Source organism: Cebidichthys violaceus, unplaced genomic scaffold (genome assembly GCF_023349555.1).
Source record: "Cebidichthys violaceus isolate CVI_PGR_0920_01 unplaced genomic scaffold, fCebVio1.0.p SCAF_4, whole genome shotgun sequence".
Lineage (NCBI taxonomy): Eukaryota > Metazoa > Chordata > Actinopteri > Perciformes > Stichaeidae > Cebidichthys > Cebidichthys violaceus.
In genome coordinates, this window is record NW_027176594.1 from 18,517,395 (window position 1) to 18,535,833 (window position 18,439).

The 18,439-nt window shown below is 41.0% G+C and overlaps 2 protein-coding genes across 4 annotated transcripts; both read left to right on the forward strand.

The window, feature by feature from the left end:
- Positions 1-790: 790 nt before the first annotated feature.
- Positions 791-9,799, forward strand: clta (clathrin, light chain A). Of its 3 annotated transcripts, XM_068726778.1 has the most exons (7): positions 791-1,063; positions 1,765-1,793; positions 2,837-2,954; positions 3,148-3,259; positions 4,838-4,891; positions 7,123-7,158; positions 8,648-9,799. In XM_068726778.1, the coding sequence occupies exons 1-7, from the start codon at positions 889-891 to the stop codon at positions 8,817-8,819; spliced, it is 696 nt and encodes a 231-aa protein (XP_068582879.1). In that variant the 5' UTR covers positions 791-888; the 3' UTR covers positions 8,820-9,799. The 3 variants fall into 3 exon arrangements, with proteins under 3 accessions (XP_068582879.1, XP_068582880.1, XP_068582881.1); XM_068726779.1 differs by lacking the exon at positions 7,123-7,158; XM_068726780.1 differs by lacking the exons at positions 4,838-4,891; positions 7,123-7,158 and having other exon boundaries at positions 792-1,063.
- Positions 9,800-10,496: 697 nt separating this feature from the next.
- Positions 10,497-15,425, forward strand: nansa (N-acetylneuraminic acid synthase a). Its single transcript, XM_068727618.1, has 6 exons — positions 10,497-10,754; positions 11,654-11,869; positions 11,961-12,060; positions 13,132-13,286; positions 14,018-14,284; positions 14,428-15,425. Exons 1-6 carry the CDS (start codon positions 10,623-10,625, stop codon positions 14,635-14,637), a joined length of 1,080 nt encoding a protein of 359 aa, XP_068583719.1. The 5' UTR covers positions 10,497-10,622; the 3' UTR covers positions 14,638-15,425.
- The last annotated feature ends 3,014 nt before the right edge of the window (positions 15,426-18,439 follow it).

An 18,439-nucleotide genomic window follows, 5' to 3' on the forward strand; every position in this document is an offset into this window, starting at 1 on the left:
ACAATCATGAAAAGATCATCTAGTCCTACATCCTCACTCAAGTCCCAAGATATAGAAAATGCCGTGACATTAGATGTTACAGAACTGTACTTCTGAAAAATGCTCACCTGTATCAATAAGGAGACCCATCTTTGTTTTTTCATGGCCTGTAAAGTAGGCAACAACTGGATGCATATGTTTCGTCCTTGTGTTTGTTACGTGCAGCAACACACAGGTTTTCAGCTCAACTCAAAAAGTGTTTTTATGCTGGTAAATTCTAGCTTTGAAATAGGCTACGGTAGCAGTCAGGTGAGTGTTTGCTCATCACCTGAGCACTTTGAGGTTTCCAGAGCAGTTAATAATTAACTACCATGACATTGTGCTTGGGCTGAACACAATGGACACAACAGACGTTGCCTAGGTGCCTTGCACCAGCTTTAAAAAAATGTGTGTGTGTATATATATATATATATATATATATATATATATATATATATATATATATATATATATATATATATATATATAATACAATGTATGTATGTATGTATGTATGTATGTATGTATATATATATATATATATATATATATATATATATATATATATATATAACGTTTCTCAGACTGCGGATTTTTAGCACAGCTCTGACAGCACGTAGCAGGTCATGGGACCCGTATGCAGGAGCGTTTACAGATTTGATTGGTCCGATTTAGAGGTAGCTGTTTTGTGATTGGTGCTCTGTATTATCAGTCACTCATCCTGGTTTGTGATTGGCTATTCTTCCGTTTCCGCTTCGAACCTTTTTTTCTTCTTCTTTGCAGTCTTTCTTTCCGTTGAGCTAGCTAGTCGGTTTCTGTCTACACCTGCACACAGCCTCTCATATTTATCCTCCCACAAGTATTCACAACATGGATGATTTTGACATGCTGAACGCGCCCCCCGCTGGAAACGGCGTTGGCTCGGATGAAGATCCCGCTGCTGCGTTCTTGGCCCAGCAGGAAAGCGAAATCGCGGGGATTGAAAACGACGAAGGCTTCAGCATCCTGGACAGCGGAGAGGTCCCCTCGTCGCTGGGAGACTCCGGTGGGTTTCCGTTATGGTCAAGATGAAGCAGTTTCCCTCCGTTCCACACTAATATTACTCGTCTAGTTAGTTCATCTTCGAGCGTATTCAATAAACTATAACTTCCGTTAAACCTTAATTTGGTCCTAAATGGACACTGAAGGTTGATGCTTTTTGGTCAGCTAGCTAATGTTGGTTTAGCTAGCAAATTAGCCCAGTGGGCTTATAGCTAGCGTTAACGTAAACCTGTGTCAACGCTACGTAAAATGAAGACGTAACGTCAAACAGAAAACTCGTTAAGGTTTGTTACGTGACGATCCAAGCGTTTCTCAAATGAATGAAGCTGTCCGATAACGTCAGAACTAGCGTTACCGTACTCTGTTGTGTCATTCATTGCTTCCTGCTAAGCTTGACTACTTGCTGGCTGCGCGACATTTTGCTACAACCGTGTCTGTCTGCCAGTTACAGCCAAAGTAGGACATCGATGGAGCTTTGCACGACCTTTGGCCCGTAATGCCTCGTTTCCTCGATGATGTAGCTTCGTTGTGGTTTAGCAAGTAGCGAGTCTGAAGTGCTGACATATCACATTATGAAATATGTGTGTATGCCAATCTTGCGGATTCAGCGATACTAAAATATTCCCGTTGAACCAAAGTCTTGTCATTATAGTGTTTTGTCTGTGTGCTTTATTGCTAACAGCTATTTTCCTTGTATTTTTGCAGATGGCGCCGTCAACGGAGAGCTTCATGGGGTAATACTTTCCCACATTGTTTTGATTCTTAACTATTTCTACCCAACTCTTTTGTCCTGGTGTTTGTTCCTCTGTATTTAGTGTGGATTGGGAGACTTTGTGAGCATAATGAGGCTGTACAAAGTACACATACGTCCAATACAAACATCTTTAATCTTCTCTAAATGTAGGTTCTTTTGCTTGCTGCCTCTTAAGAGCTGTATGTTTTGGCTCCACTAACTCCGCAGAGGATTGTTGTCACGCCACTGGTATTATTGTTTTGGTAAATGGCCAAACCATGCTGCGGACCTGAGATTTGTTTCCATAATGTTGCAGTGAAAAAAAAACAAAAAAACATTCCCATGTCAGATGGGTGTAGAAACACGAGCAGCAGGTTGTAAACAAGCCAAAAGTTAAATCGGGTTATCTCCACAACTGTATTTGGATGTGAAACAGAAAGAAATGCCGTTAATAAACACTCATGCACTACATGAAGTACGGTAGGGCGAAGTTGAACCAGGAAGTCGTCCTGTGAATTGTAGGGAATGTTCACATTGGATACATTACACGAGATTGACTGTGATTTTTGAAAACTACAAAACCAAAGCTGTAATTAATCCTTCAAGTGAATTGATGAGGTTAATTTACAGTAGACTTGTTAATGGGTGGTTGAGATTGAGATAATTGTCGTATTTAAGTGGCGGTGTGGAAAAAAAACGTGTTTCCTTTTACCGCTAGTTGTGTGAATTCAGTGCTGACTGCGGAGGTTTAAATATCTGGCAGTTGGATTCACTCCAACTTCCCTTTCCTGTGCTGTCGTTGCAACATTGCTGCCTTTTTGCTCTGTCAGGGCTTCTTTCTGGCAGTGAGACAGGCAAAGCTGATGAAACTCAAAGTTGCCCCAAGAAGAACAGTCATACTAAACGTATATTGGAGAGATGGAATAGTTCGGGATGAGAATGTTTCTTTGCCGTATGTCCATGTATTGATAAAACGGATTCCTGTGAAGTAACACAGTTATCTCTGCGTATCTGTAATGTAATGTAATCTCCCTTGTTCCTCAGGAAAGCAACGGTCCATCTGACGCCTATGCAGCAATTTCCAGTGCTGACCGGCTGCAGGCCGAACCTGAAAGTCTACGCAAGTGGAGGGAGGAGCAAGGCGAGCGGCTGGAGTTGCTAGGTAAGCCCAGACCGCCTTGTGTTTTTATAAAGGAACAGTGAGAAGTAAAGGTTGTTATCATGAGATCTATGCCGAGCCTTTTTCAATAGTGTGTGTAAAATGTGCCCCCGTCATTGATATCATTGTTCCCTGCTGCTGTGTTTACCTTCCCATCTTCTTTATCGCTAATCTCCACGCTCATCTCCTTCCCTAGATCAAAACTCTCTGAAGCAGGAGTCGGAGTGGAAGGAGAAAGCCAAGGTAGAGCTGGAAGAGTGGCACGCCAGGCAGAACGAGCAGCTGGAGAAAACCAAAACCAATAACAGGTACTGGTTTCATAGAGGGGTGGAAACGAGGAACAAGGAACAATGGAAATGAGAGAGGGCTGATGAGTAAGAACACAGTCACATTTGTGTCCAGACAACAACAACAAAAAAAACAAGATGATCCGCAAAAAGTTTATACACTTAAAAAGGGTGTTAAAAAAAGTCACAGATGAACTTATAACTGAATACTGAGGTTTGACTCGGTGTGTAGGGTCCACAGAAGGAACAGAAATGGGTCCGCCTTAGTGTCGAGGTTCCAGAAAGACCTTGTGGTGCTGTGCCAACACGTCAAGGTTCCTACCCTTCGTTAGCACACGCCATGCAGTCAGCAGCTCCACTCTTAGATCATAATAATGCTGAAGTCGAGCCTTTTTCTTTAGGGGGCAACCTCAGATGCTACAGTAGATGAGCCAAGGACATGATGATGTAGTAGCATCGTAGTTCACGCTGTGACACGCACACACACACACACACACACACACACACACACACACACACACACACACACACACACACACACACACACACACACACACACACTCTCTCTTTAGTAGTCTTGTAACAAATACTTCTGTGTGTCTCATAAACATAGAATTTCAGCTCTCTTTACTACCCAACTGTTCAGTTCTAAATATTTAGTCTTCTGCTTGTGGTTAGGCTAAAGTTTAATTTAACAGCGAAAGTAAGATCTTACTTTTGATCATCTTTATAGTATTCTTACATTTACTCCACCTGGTCATGTCCACAGGGACAGATAACTTGGTAGACTGGTTTAGTAACTCATCATTTTGCATAGTCTCAGTTTCTCCTGCACTGTAATGTAGCCCTGCTGCGCTATCAATAATAAACTACCTGCAGCCAGGACTCCCTACTCATCTGGCCACCCAGTCTGTGTTTGGTGGAAACGTGTCACTGATGGCCAGTTGTTTCACAGGGATGGTCTTTGTCGGGTAAAAGTGAATAACTGACCTACAAATGGAGAAGCGTTAGGACTGCAACTAACAATTGTTTTCACGATTAATCCATTTCTTCTTTTCCAAACTAATCAATTAATCACTTGGTTTATACAGTAAAGTTAATAGAAAAGACCGATTCCAACCCCTCTAATTCAAAAAAGCCAAATATTTCATTAATGTAAACCACAGGTAAGTAAATGAGTCCTCACATTAGAGAAGCTGTAATTAGCACATATTGTTGGTATCTTCCGTTGATTACATTTAGTTACATATTGTGAGGATTCAATTCTTTGACTAATTGGTTCAGAAGGTGTTTTGAAGTTACTCCCTTGTGGAATTAGTTTTGTGTGAAGAGCTGATGGTGTGTTACGGAACACCACAGACGTATAATTAAAGATTCTGGGAGGTTGGACACAATCAGCTGACAGCCTCTCTGAGCCTGTGAAACCAGCTGACACATTGATTTAGGAGTCCTCACAAAACCCTGAGCCTTCGATGATATGCCTTAGCTTATTGTTGTGTGGTAACCTATAATGCTTGTTGTTTCCATCCTCTTCTCCCTTTTATCGCTGTCTCTCTTCTCTTCTTGCTGCTCTGTCGTTTTGGGCGGATGTTTGTCCAGGGTGCTGGATGAAGACTTCTACAAGCAGCCCTTCTCTGAGCTCATTGGTTATGTGTATGTTGCTCCAACTAACATCCTCCCTTCTCATGTTTTTTGATTTTTCTTCCCCCTCCTCCATTGTCATCAACTCCGAGCATCCAACCATTGTCATCATCTCATTACTAGTTAGAGCAGTGTAGTTACCTCCCCTTGTGTTGCCATTTTTTTAGTTCCATATTTATTTTTTAACTACTTTTGATTTTGAATTGCTTCATCTAGCTTTTTCTTTCTTTTTCAAATGTAAAAGTAATATTTTTTTCGCCCCATATGTCTGCATGTCAGTTGTGAGTGGATGCCTGTCATGAAATCATCCGTAAAGAGAATGACTGCATGTCACTGCCACGCTCCACGCTCCCATCCATGGAAATGAAATGAATACTTTCATGACCAGAACTCATCCGTTTCCACTTCCACACTCTCTTCCTTCTTCATTTCAGCCAAACATTTTGCAAATACATGACGTGAATTTCCAACGATCAACACTCGCTTACATTAATTGTTTGAAGTGTTTTCACCTTTTTTTAATTTTTTTTATTTCTCTCCCCAAATTCATTTTCAAAATATACTATTCAGGAGTAAGATGCGTATAGATTTGTTTGAAGCAAGTGTGTTTTAATAATTGGACTTGACATCACCTAAACTTGTTTATAAGATAAGATATTATTTTATTGAACAATGTGCAGAGTTGGCATTGTTTTTGGTGACTGTGTGACAGTCAAGCTGTATTCCTTTAATTGGAGGATTATCTGCAGGCTTCAGAAACTCCAGTTGATATCTTGTTTTGCCTTTTTTAAGAATATTTAATATTTTTATAGCCTGCAGAAAGGAAGGTCATAAATAGTTTAGGGACATTAATCCTCTCTGCAGAAATACATTTTTGTTTCTATATTATTTTGGTTCCTCGGTTTCCAGGTAGCATTAAACAGTTCAGATTTTGGGTTTCTTAAGCCTGCAGATATACTTGTGATATTGAGTCCAGCGCTCACTGTCTGACTTTCCTCTTGCACAGCAAAGACTTCAGTGAAAGCACCATTGGTCACATCGTGGTCACACAACTGCTTCAAACTGAACTGTGTGTTCCTGCTTCAGAATGTTAGCTGCTCCGTAGCTACTGCTGTACGACACGATGACATGCTAATCCGCCCAGCTAGCCGTCCAATGAGCCGAGCTGTGCAGCCTTTGGTTTTGCCCGAAAGTGACTATTGAGCAGCCATCGGGCTGCATTGTGGTGTGCATGCTTATTATTATTTATCAGGTTTGGTTTTCAGGTTCAAGGAGAGACCAAACCTGGAGCCGTGATAAACTTTTATCATAATTATTATAAAAAGTACACGGCTGAAAGCTTTCATATTTGGTGCGAACTGCCACTTTCGTTAGCTTGCTCGTTGAGCTCTAGTCTTTTTCTAAAATTGTCATTACATTTTTATTGCATCTGTAAATTACTATTGACGTAACCCTGGTCATGTTTTTAAAGCCTCGCGGTATGAAGAGTTTGTCTCGTGATTAGGAAAAGCGGTATTTTATGTGTTTTTCAATAGCCTGTGTTTTTTATTTTGTATTAACTTTGTTAAGTGCACACCTCAATGCAGTTTATGCAGCATATTGTTCCCTTTATATGTGGGATTGAGCCCGTTGATGTAGAATGAACCTACATCACACCACCTCCTCCTGCTCCTTCATCTTGTTGGTGTGAGACTGAGAGGAGGACTCCAGGGACCTCATTTCTAAGCATTCAGTAGGAACAAACAGGCTTGTGTGATGTGAAAACCGCTTCTCACACAAAAGCTGTTAAATTAATTGCGTTAATGTCTTGAGACAAGGTAATATTGCTCATAGGTGAGCACTAGAACATGAGTTTAAAAAAAAATCAACACAGGTGTGTGTGTGTGTGTGTGTGTGTGTGTGTGTGTGTGTGTGTGTGTGTGTGTGTGTGTGTGTGTGTGTGTGTGTGTGTGTGTGTGTGTGTGTGTGTGTGTGTGTGTGTGTGAGAGAGAGAGAGAGAGAGAGAATAAAGCAAAAATGTCTCTTCCACTTACCAAACCAAAGGCTGCACATCAGAATAATTCTGAAAAGATGACTTTTAAAAAAATGGTCGCTTCTGCATGCTGGCTTTCAACATCTGCATTAAGCTCATTTTTGTTGTCTTTCATTTCACCCCCCCCTCCCTCCTCTCTCTTTCTCTCTCTTTCTAAATTCTGACTTGTGAAACTGTTTCTCCCTGTTTTCTTTTCCTATGCACCTTAAAGCACACACATTAACCATCCTTGCTACCGCCTAGACCAGTTAAGTAAAACAATGAAACCCCACAACCTCCAAATACTTTATATCTTTAAAAGGGCATCAATGCAGTGCTGTGTGTATGTTAGATAATTGATATGTTGCACAGGTTACTATCCCGACAGTTAGCTCCACTGCCTAGATAGAGGTTTGTTATAATGTCCCTTCTGTGATGTTGTGGTACTTCTAGTCCCTTCTGTGTATTTGTAGTTTGTTGTGACGGTGAATGTTCATTGGCTTCTCATCCCCATTTTGCTTTGTGTACTGTGTTGTAGATAGTAGCTGAGTTTGTGCTTGCAGGTCGGGTGGGAAATAAGAAAATAATCCTTGTAATTAGAAAAGTATTACGGCAGTGGAAATATTTCTATATTTGTGGGTTGGGTGTGATGAGGGCTTACTGTACATTTGTTTAGCCATAATCTGTGGCTTGCATCTCGAAATGTCTTGCGATAGTGGCACTGATCCATTTTCAGATTTAAGTTTTTTTTTTTTACTTTTGTGTTTTAAGTTCAAGTGATGTGGTAAGTCCTCTAGTGTAAATATCTTTATATTTGTCTTTTTTATTTATTTTTTATTTTTGGTTTGATAGATGGTTTCAAACGCCAAACCTTAACTAGGAAGACAGTAATTGATCTGTTAATATACGCATTCTGTGCCACACCTCCAAATAGCCTGCTTTTCAGCTGCAGTGCATTGCAATGCATGGCCAAGGCCCAGCAGTGCTTGCAGTTCTTTTGGGCTTGGTTAAAAATAAAAACAAAAATTAAAAACTTGCCATGATTGTTCTTTTTTTTAATCAAGGACAAGTGTAGAGATGAGTTTTTTCATTCCTATACTTGGGTCTTGGTGAGGAATAAGAACATTGTAAATAGGCAACGACTGGGCAAGTTAAAGTGTAAGGATGTGGGCAAACGTTCTAAACAGAACGGCATTTTTAACCAACCAAAGATGCTCGTCAGGCCTTACTTTGATTACTTTGGTTTGTTTTTTGGATCTCTCATCAGTGTGTTATTTGTACCTTACTTAACTGTTGTGGAGAGTCACAGATGCCGGTGACTGTACTGTAATGTGTAAGCAGAGTTGGGGGCATGCCGCGGGGAATGAATCTGTTGTAGCTTGTTGCTCTTTATGGGCCTAAAGACAAGATGGATGTCCATTTCTGTGTGTTGATTGGACTGTCCTGCCCTAAAGTAGACTCTGCTGAACCATCAAAGTCCCACCAAGCTATAAAAAGAGATTGTAGGGATTTATGCTCAATGTTTCTGAGGACAATTCCTCAAATCAGACTGAAATTTAGACTTTTATTGAACATTTCTGACGAATAAATCATCACAGGCAAGACTGAGTTTTTCCACCTGAGCTTGTGTGTCTGTTGGTGATCAGCGGAGGACTTCTTTCGGCGCTGTGTGTGTACTTTGGTGTGTCTTACCACTTCCCCCACTGATTGTTTTCTACTCCATGTCCTTTCCTTCTCCTCTCCCCTGTTGCTTGTAGGGCGGCTGAGGAGGCGATGATTTCAGATCTGGATGAGAACAACCCGGGCACGGAGTGGGAGCGGGTGGCTCGGCTCTGTGACTTCAACCCCAAGTCCAGCAAGCAGGCCAAAGACGTGTCCCGCATGCGCTCCGTCCTCATCTCCCTGAAGCAGGCCCCGCTAGTCCGCTAGGCGGCCGAGATTTCCCGGGGCGCCATTCCATATCATCGTCTGTCACCACACACACACGCACTCACCAACCGACCCGCCCCGACGTCCACAATCTGTAGTCAGAAGGAAAAGGGGCCTTACACCCCTTCTGTGTCTGTCCCGCCCCCCACCCCTCCCAGTGGAAGGATATATAGCCAGTGGTCCTACCGTCATCTATCTCCACCTGGTAGGGCTTGTTGTTTAACATGAGATCAAGGCCTGTTAGATCCACACCAGGTCTCATGGTCTCGTGGAACACTTTGTGTAAGGCGGTTGGAGTTGGGACACTAAAAGGGAAGGGTTGACATTTGTTTGGGCCTACAGCCACACTACAACCTGCTTCACACAACACCCAAACAATATCATTCCCATGATGCTCTTCTCTCTTAACCTGTCCGTCTCATGAAGCCTTCTCTCTCCCACGAGGGTTGATTGATGTTTAATGGTTTGCCTTTTGTTTCCCATCCTTGCAAAAAAAAAAAGTAGCTCCAAATTTGTCTTTGTTTTGTTTTTTTTAAGGACCAAACTCAATGACAGAACTCCAAATTCAGTGTGTACTTCTGTGTGTGTGTGTGTGTGTGTGTGTGTGTGTGTGTGTGTGTGTGTGTGTGTCTGTGTAGAGCTTGCTTGTGGCAAATTGTGTTCCAATCTATGCATTTCCTTTTGAAAAGCCTCTCCCCTCTCCAGTCAGGGACTGAAGTCCAGTCATTACAATAAATATGACCCGTTTGTCTGTGCGATTAAACCTCAACAGTGTGTGTGTGTGTGTGTGTGTGTATGTACTCTTATGCGTGTACCTATGTACATATACAGAAGGCAATATATATACAGTATATAAAACAATTATGTCACTGAAATTAGACAGTTGTGGTTTTAAAGAGAACTAGATATTAGCCAGCTGTTGCTTGATCATGCGTGTTCATTGTCCATTTGATTTCAATATCAGTAAAAAGTGAATGAAAGCTGTCGTCCTGTCATTCTTCAGCTGGATATTTAATGTTCTGTGGTCAGAATTGTGGCTGTCAACTGAAGGTATCACGGGACTATTAATAGTTTTGCCTTTTGTCTATATTTTAGTCACCACCAGCTTCAGTATCCACTCTTATCACTGTCAAATTTGCCATTAATAATATGATAAATTGAACTTATAGCTGCACTTATAACAGTGGGTCATGGTTCTCATATGTGATATGAACATCATCATCTCCGTTTGAAAAATCTGCCCCTGACAACTTTTCCTCGCACTTATTAAAATTGTTTGTAGTCTCTACCTCGATACATACCTGCTGTATTTCAGAGGAAGGCTACGTTTTTTTTGAAGGTGCCACATGTGACCCTTTAATGGTCATCGTTTCTAAAATGTTAATCTTGGGAATAAAAATGGTGTTAAAAAGCTCTGTATGAATCATCAGAGCCTCATTAGAGGCATCTATTTGGTCTTTTCTCGTATGATTCTCAGCTTGCTTTTTACTCAACATACTGTATACCTATTAGAACCGTTGCCTCAGGGTTCAAATTAACGTTTTCGTTTAGTTTTGATGTTGGTAAAAACTTGGTAATGTGCAGCTGAATCACAGTGGCACGCATCGGCCACGTTTCGATCTCGGCGCTAGTGTTTATTTGTAAAGCAAATCCGTGCATTACGCGGAAGTCCTCCCACATCCTGGATGTGCAGCACATGAACTGGTCCGGTCAGATTCAAGTCTCAGCTACAGCTTTGCTTCGTGCAAGATAATTCCGTTATTTTCACCGGTTTGTTTTGTTGTTTTCTTTTCTGCGGACAAAATGCCTTTAACGTTAGAGCTGTGTCCCGGTAGAATGATCGGAGGGAATCATCCGTGCTTCATCATCGCTGAAATTGGACAAAATCACCAGGGAGACATTGAGATTGCCAAGAAAATGATCAAAATGGCAAAGGTAATAAAATCGACACTTTATATTGACTGTGAATACGTATCTGTTCAGATGTTCTTATCTTTAACACACACGAGACAACTAACGTATTCAGAACTCAATTTAAAAATGTGCCGTTTGTCGCCTCATCGTCCTCGTCTGAATCATTACTGTAAATGAAGTTTGGCTCGTATTTTGACAGCTGGTATTTAGTGGTCATGTTAAGTAACTATCTGTACTGAAGCCAAAGCACACGCCCGTTTTATGTGTATTCAGTTTAACCCCATAGTCATAAAGAAGCAGCAATGGGTGAGAAACTTTAAATGCACTCAACATAAAAACTAAAACCACAACTTTTTAGTGAAAACGCTTCAGTATGGCTGCTCCTTTAAACCTCCAGTAGAGCCTTGTTTTGCAGGTTTATTTCATGAATTGTTTCCTGGACATATCCTGATAAGAACTGTGTATTTTGGTCCCAGTTACTTGGAAAATAGAGACAACGTTTTGAGTTATTTCAGTTATAAGCTTTTGTTAATTTCTAGAGGAATTTCCTTTAGAAGAACTAAATGAAACCACAGTATTAATAATCTTTTCTTATCTATTTATTAATGCTTCATTCCCCATATATGTTGCTTATTATGCTGCTTTTAGATCCCATTAATTCATTATCAGCTCACCTGTTGAAAAAACAACTATTTGTAGCACTAGAAATATATTTTAATAGGTATAATGAAATAATGAATGTGTAGTAATTGAACACTGTCTCCTCTTAATAGTACCAAATAGTCTTTTCTAGGAACCTTATTGTGACTTTAAAGTGTTTTTAGGACAATCTGTAGGACCCCTAAAATCAATCATCACTACTTAGTATGTTGGCCAAGCTTCCCTTCTTTTTAATCCCTCACTTATTTCTGCCTTCACAGGATTGCGGTGCTGATTGTGCCAAATTCCAGAAGAGTGAATTAGAGCATAAATTCAACAAGAAAGCCTTGGAGCGCAAGTACAATTCTGTTCACTCCTGGGGGAAAACTTATGGTGAACACAAGCGCCATCTGGAGTTCAGCCATGATCAGTACAGGGAACTGAAGAAATACGCTGAGGAGGTGGGGATCTGCTTCACTGCCTCTGGGATGGATGAGGTAAGAAAGAGACGTTTGAAGAAGGCTTTTTATGGTTTTAATCAGGTTAACGTTTAACCATCATGTTTGGTTTGTTTGTTCTGTCTTTTAGATGGCAGTGGAGTTCCTCCATGAGCTTAATGTGCCTTTCTTTAAAGTGGGCTCAGGAGACACCAACAACTTCCCCTATCTGGAGAAGACTGCCAAAAAAGGTGAGAGTGAACTGCAGCAGATGTATTTTATGTTGCCTATTTAAATGCTAAAATCATCAGTGCACTTTGTTGGGACTTCACCATGTGGTTGGAACAAAGAGAGTTGGGCCTACATGGTTCAACAGCCTGGTTTTGGGTTAAAATCACACCAAGCCCCACCAGACGGTCTCTCTACGATTTTTGGTCCAAACTCAACACTGGGGTCTCATTGGACGAGGGCCAAAGGCACCACAGGGACCATGAGACTATAAAAAATCTGCGTTACCTCCAGCTCGGAGCCATCCCACGCAATTCGATTCGCATGAAAGGGGGCGCGCACAAAGTTGTTGCTTTTAAGAAAACGTAGGAATAGTTCTACATTCGGTGGTCGAACAATAGACTGTTTTGGATACCGAAAGATAAGTGGATTAATCTGCAGAAGGAAGATAGATAGATAGACTTTATTTCAGACTCAGGGTCCAGAGAGACAGACGAATCATATTCTTCATAGGAAAAGTTCAAATTTAATGAAGAAATTCAAAGAACCTCATCGACCGCTACCAAGTCATCTCAGAGTAAGAGGCTTGTGTCTGGGCAGTGATAGGTCATAGTGTGTTTGTTACCTTGTTTTCTTTTTACTGTATTTTGAACGCGGTACTGCGTACGTTTACGGACTGCTGAGTTCCGTTAGTGCTGTTAAGAAATTACTGTTCTATTCTATGCTGCTGTAATACTGATGTGGTTAGATCAGTCACCGCGAGTAAGGTTAGTAACTGTAACTATCAGTTAAAAGACCGAATCTGAGTTTACCAGTCGGGTTTTTGTGTGTTAGAGAAACAGTTTCTGTATTTTACTTCGGAGTTGAGGAGACAAACACTATATTAAGTAAAACAATAAAAGAGCAATAGATGCAGAAAAAATGCACACGTTTCAGTAGAAATTAGTTAAAAAGTGGGAGATGAAAAATAAATGAAGTGAGCTTGATTGTTGAACTACAGGAGCTCATTAAGAGGAAAGAGAAGGGTTGCATTTTCCCTTTTGCCCATGCTAGACATATTGTTGATCAGGCTGTTGCCCTCCTGTCTGCGTCAGGACGGCCCATGGTGGTGTCCAGTGGGATGCAGAGCATGGAGACGATGCGTCGGGTCTACAAAACGGTAAAGGAGCACAACCCCAACTTTGTCATCCTGCAGTGCACCAGCGCCTACCCTCTGGAAGCCGAAGATGTCAACCTCAGAGTGATAACGGTGAGAAAAGTAGAATAGAGTAGAGCATTACTCCTTTATCAAAAGGTTGGTACAAAAACAAGATCTCAACCAAGTTGAGTTGGGAAATTGTCTCACTCCATTGAAAGCAAAATTAGAAGTTTTCAGCAGATGCATATTGAGTTTTAGGGGCCATTAAGATTAGATTAGATTTCTTTATTTGTCATTGCATGTTATACAACGAAACTTTGTTTGAACTGTCTGCAGATATCACCAGTCTTATTGCAATTCGTGTTTTTAGCATTTATTTCCACAAATTAAACTTACAATAATTAAGATTAATCTTCCTGTTTTGATGGCCATGTAGAATTTACACTTTCTTATGAGGTTGAAGTTGCAATGTGTAATACCTAACCACCTTCTCCAAAGAAATGGGTGGGCAGCATCTAACCTCTACTACTGGGTCCATACCATTATAACAATATAAGGCTAGTATCTTATAATCTGGTATGTTCATATAGGGAAATATCCATTTTCTGCCTTCCTAGGATTTAGATTACTCATGTATCTGTATATATCAATGCACTGCCAATGTACTGCAGATTTGTTACCAATGGACATAGCCAGGTGAGCTAAGCTTAGCTTTAAATTTATTTTAGTTTTATTAACTCCCATTTAAAAAAATACTTAATTTAATTACTTTGATATATAGTGTAATACAAAACATTGTATGCATATTAGAAAAAAATAACTCGCCCACTTGTAAACTACAGGAATACCAGAAGGAATTTCCCGATATTCCCATTGGGTACTCCGGCCATGAGTCTGGGATCAGTATTTCAGTTGCGGCCGTAGCTATGGGTGCCAAGGTCATTGAGCGCCACGTAACCTTGGACAAGACTTGGAAAGGAAATGACCACGAAGCCTCTCTGGAGCCTTCTGAGCTAAAAGAACTGGTTCGTTCCATCCGCCTGGTGGAGAGGGCGCAGGGGACCGGCATCAAGCAGATGTTACCATGTGAGAAGCCGTGCCATGATAAGGTGAGATATTCCTGCTCCACAAAAAAAAAAAAAAATGCAAACCATAGTAACCTTCAATTTTTACTGTTTAGAAAGACAGAAAACCTTTAAGAAAATAATTTTGAAATTGTTTTCAACTCCCTTTTTATTTTCTATTCTTCAAGCTGGGTAAGTCCTTGGTGGCCAAGGTCAAGATCCCCAAAGGAACTACCCTGACTCAGGACATGTTGACGGTGAAGGTGGCCGAGCCAATGGGCGTCGTGGCCGAGGACATCTTCCAAATGGTGGGAAAGACCGTGACAAAGGATGTGGAGGAGGACGACAGCCTCTTGCCAGAGATGGTGGAAGGGTACTGCAAGAAGAGGAAGTGCTGAGGGTGGCAAGGAGTTTATAAATGGATAGAAAAGGCACATCATTTGAGAGGAAATGTTATTGATTCCTCTGGCGATAATGGTCATTTTGTTTGGTGGTGATGGGATTTTCCGATGTTGAAGTCCTGAATGAGGAGTAATTGGGCTGTGCATTGCTCTGATAGTTTCAATATATCACAGCTGGGGTTCAAACAGTTACTTTGCTCAAATAACCCTGTTTTTTATTGTCTACAAGCTGCCTTAACACTAACTTTTTGTCCAACAGGCTCTTTGATAAACCCCTCATACTCTTACAAGAGGCTCAGTAGTAGTTTCAGTCCTGTGGTCAGTACTAGTGCAGTGCTTTCTGACGTGGCACAAAAGCCCATTGTTACTGTTAACTAAACATACTTTGCACTATAGTTTTTGCCTGCTCTGTAGAGATTAAAGGAACATTGAACACATGAAGCTGCTACTGGTCATCTCCTCACACAGCGGTGAGATCACAGAGCCCCTTTGCCAAACAGTCATTGTATTCTTCTTGTACCTGCTCATTAATGTAAGTTCATGATATCAGGCATGGTTTGTGTTTGTGCTGCTTCTTTGAGAGAAGCACAATAAGACTACTGGAGCCAGACGCTTCCCAAAACCAAAAGAAGAAATGCCCCCTCTCACAATTAACCTTGTTTTTGTTACGAATCCAAATCCGTCCAAATGTTAAATGAACATGTCATACATAACCTGTGGAGACTCTGTTGAGATTTCATGTTCCGAAAAGATGAAGCCTCCAAATAAAATGTTGCCCGAATTTCCTCCCTGAGGTTTTCCCTTTTGTCTTTGCTTCATCGCTTTGATGCTCAGATCGACTCACTCTGTGTATGCCACATTCACTTTGTACTCTCCTTCTCATTGTAGGTTTATTATTTTTAGATGTGCAGTTAGTTTCTTCTTTGCTTTGATGATACATCAAAATGTTGATAAAGGGATTATAACCTGCATGGTACAGTTTCTACAGTTACCAAAGTAAAAGTATGAGATTTAATCTCCTTCCATGTCCTATCTGTGTCCTTCTGTGTTTTGGACAACGGTTGTGGTTTTTCACAACGTTACTAAATACTAATACAAAATGTGGATAGCACATATACTAAAAACTGTACTAAATGTGGATCTATCTTTACAATAAAATTACATATTCCCCCTTTTGCCACATTATCATTAATTTAGCATAACAATGGCAATTGTCTGGGCCCATCCTTACTTAATTTTCGTAAACTGCACCAGATTTGGTACAACAGTTTTGCTCTGCAAGGGTAGCCAATGTCTGCAATAATTGAATATCATAAGTGAGGAATATTATTGTAGGCACACCTAGCATAAGTGTTGTGAGCTGAAAAGAGTAACCTAAAAAAAAAATCCCTTGCTTAGTTGCAGCAATCGCTGCAGCATTTCCTGTTGAAATGGGATCAGAGGCTTTTAGGGAGCAGTATGGCTTCCAGCAAGTCGGCCACGAGACGGTGGTGAGAAATGGGCTTGCCGGATTATGTCAGAAAGCCGATGTGTTTTCACAGGGCGTCAAAGTCGTGCACTAAGCCAAAGGCGTAGCGAGAATCTGTGTAAATTGTAACTGTTTGGTCGGCAGCGAGCTTACAGAGCCACAAGTTCTGCAGCTTGAGCAGAGAAATGTGAATGGCAACTTGCCGCTGCTCAGAGTGTCGTATGATGAGACTTCAGCAGACCCAACCAACCCTTCTCCCGTGTCCGGAGAGCAGGATGCCTGACCTTCCACAAACAGTAGTAAATCAGCATTTGGTGGGAGTGGCTGTGAGGTTTGGTCTCAGTGTGCAGATCTGTTCAAGAGTAACAACACAGTTATGCAGATCTCCATCTGCTGGAGTAGGAAAGAGAGTGTCAGGATTAAGGGTAGTACATTGTTTCACAGTAATGTTTGGCAAATCTAATGCAGTGATTAACTCTAATCTGTAAAACAGCATAAGGAACCATGTCACAATATCATGTGCAACAGCATGTAGACACAGAGGAAGGCCAGCTGCTGCAGGGTCTAGTCTAGTAGAGAAACATGCAACAGGGCTTTGTTTTCTCCCATGTTCCTGAGTCAAAACTAATGCCATGTTACCGTCTCTTTGGTCAACGTACTGTGTGAACAGTGAGTCAAGTTTAGGTAGTCTAAGTGTCGGAGCTGACAGTAATGCGTCCTTCGTGTCATTAAAAGCAGCAGTCAAGTAGTCAGTCCAGGTCGGTTTGTCATGCGCATAAAGATGTTTACCATGACTCATGGAAGAGAGGAGTGCCTCTCTTTCTCAGTAGTTTGGGATCCACTGCCCTGTAGAACTTTACCATCGCCACCTTTTACACATCAAATGTCCTAAGCTGTCTAAAAAAGAGTAGTCCTTGGTGAGCTTTCTTCTCAATGATGGTGAAGATTGTAGTCCAGAGAATTTAAAATGATCCACTCTCTTTGATGTTCAGTTCCAGATTGTTATTGCTGCACTGGTCCACCAGATAGGAGACCTCGTTCCTGTAAGCTGTCTCATCTCATCAGTACAGGGAATCAGTCCCACCAGAGTTGCATCATCAGTGACTTTTTACAGTATCAGAGTGTGAAATACAGTCATTTGTGTATAGAGACTGGTGCAAACCTAGCTGTAAAAGTTTGTAGTGAGGCCTTGTGGGATGTATTAAAAGATGAGCTATAGTCCACAAATAGGTACCAGAGCATAGGTGCAAGATGGAGTGGAGACCAAGAGATACAGCATCATCCACCAATCTATTAGCTCTGTACGCAAAGTGATCTAGCACAGCCCTGGACACAAGTTCACATACTATATGCTCAGACGCTTTCATTACAACAGATGTTAAGGCAACAAGTCTGTATTTAGACAGCTAACAATGGGCTTCTTAGGCACAATAACCATTACCGCAAATGTAAAGAGAGTCAGAGTTCTTTATCGCCCCTCTAGAATGCATTATTTTTTCTTACTGCATAGCATCTTAATCTCTTTGCTGAACCAAAGCTTGTTGTAGCTAAACACAGTCAATGTGGAAAGGATGCCCTCAGTTTCTGAGAAGTGGATGAAAAACATAATAGTATAGTTATTCCTGTTGTGTTTAGGTTTTGCCTTCAAACTGCAGTGATAAGAAGCGACACTCCTGTAACATCACTGTGGTCAATAAAACGTAATAGTTGTAATAATGATTAAATCCATAGACGCAAACAAAAGCAAGATTTTTGCTTTTTTTTTTTTTACACCACAGGCACCCCAATAATACAAATAAAACCTCTGTAATCTGATGTTCTGGATGTGGATCACAGTCTATTTGGTGAGAACAGTACGAAAAGGTCATTACACATTTGGTGAGTTAATACGTTCTGCCAACATGTTTATATTTTGACATTTTAAGATTTCTTTCTTTTTTAGGGAAAACACAAATAGAAGTAATGTTGTACTTGAACCACTAGATGAAACTGTTGTACAGCTGGATTTACCCAAGCGAGATCTTCAACTCATCTCTGACTGAATACAGATAGGAACGTTGTTTAACTCCATCCAGACAGTATTGTAGTGAACTGTTTATTGTGTGCATTAATGTCCCAAATGTCCAAAAACACTGAGCCAAATGTCTTTTACTTATTTATTCATCTCTGTGAACATGCTCCAGGGCAAGACACTGAACTGTTGTCTGCTGCCGGTGCTGCTGGACTAGCAGTAATCCTGCTCTCTGTAGCTGAGGATCAGAGGATTGCCCCACGATTATGAAAGGTTGTGTGTCAGGTCTGAGGCCTCTGGTTTCATGGTGGTTGAGCTGC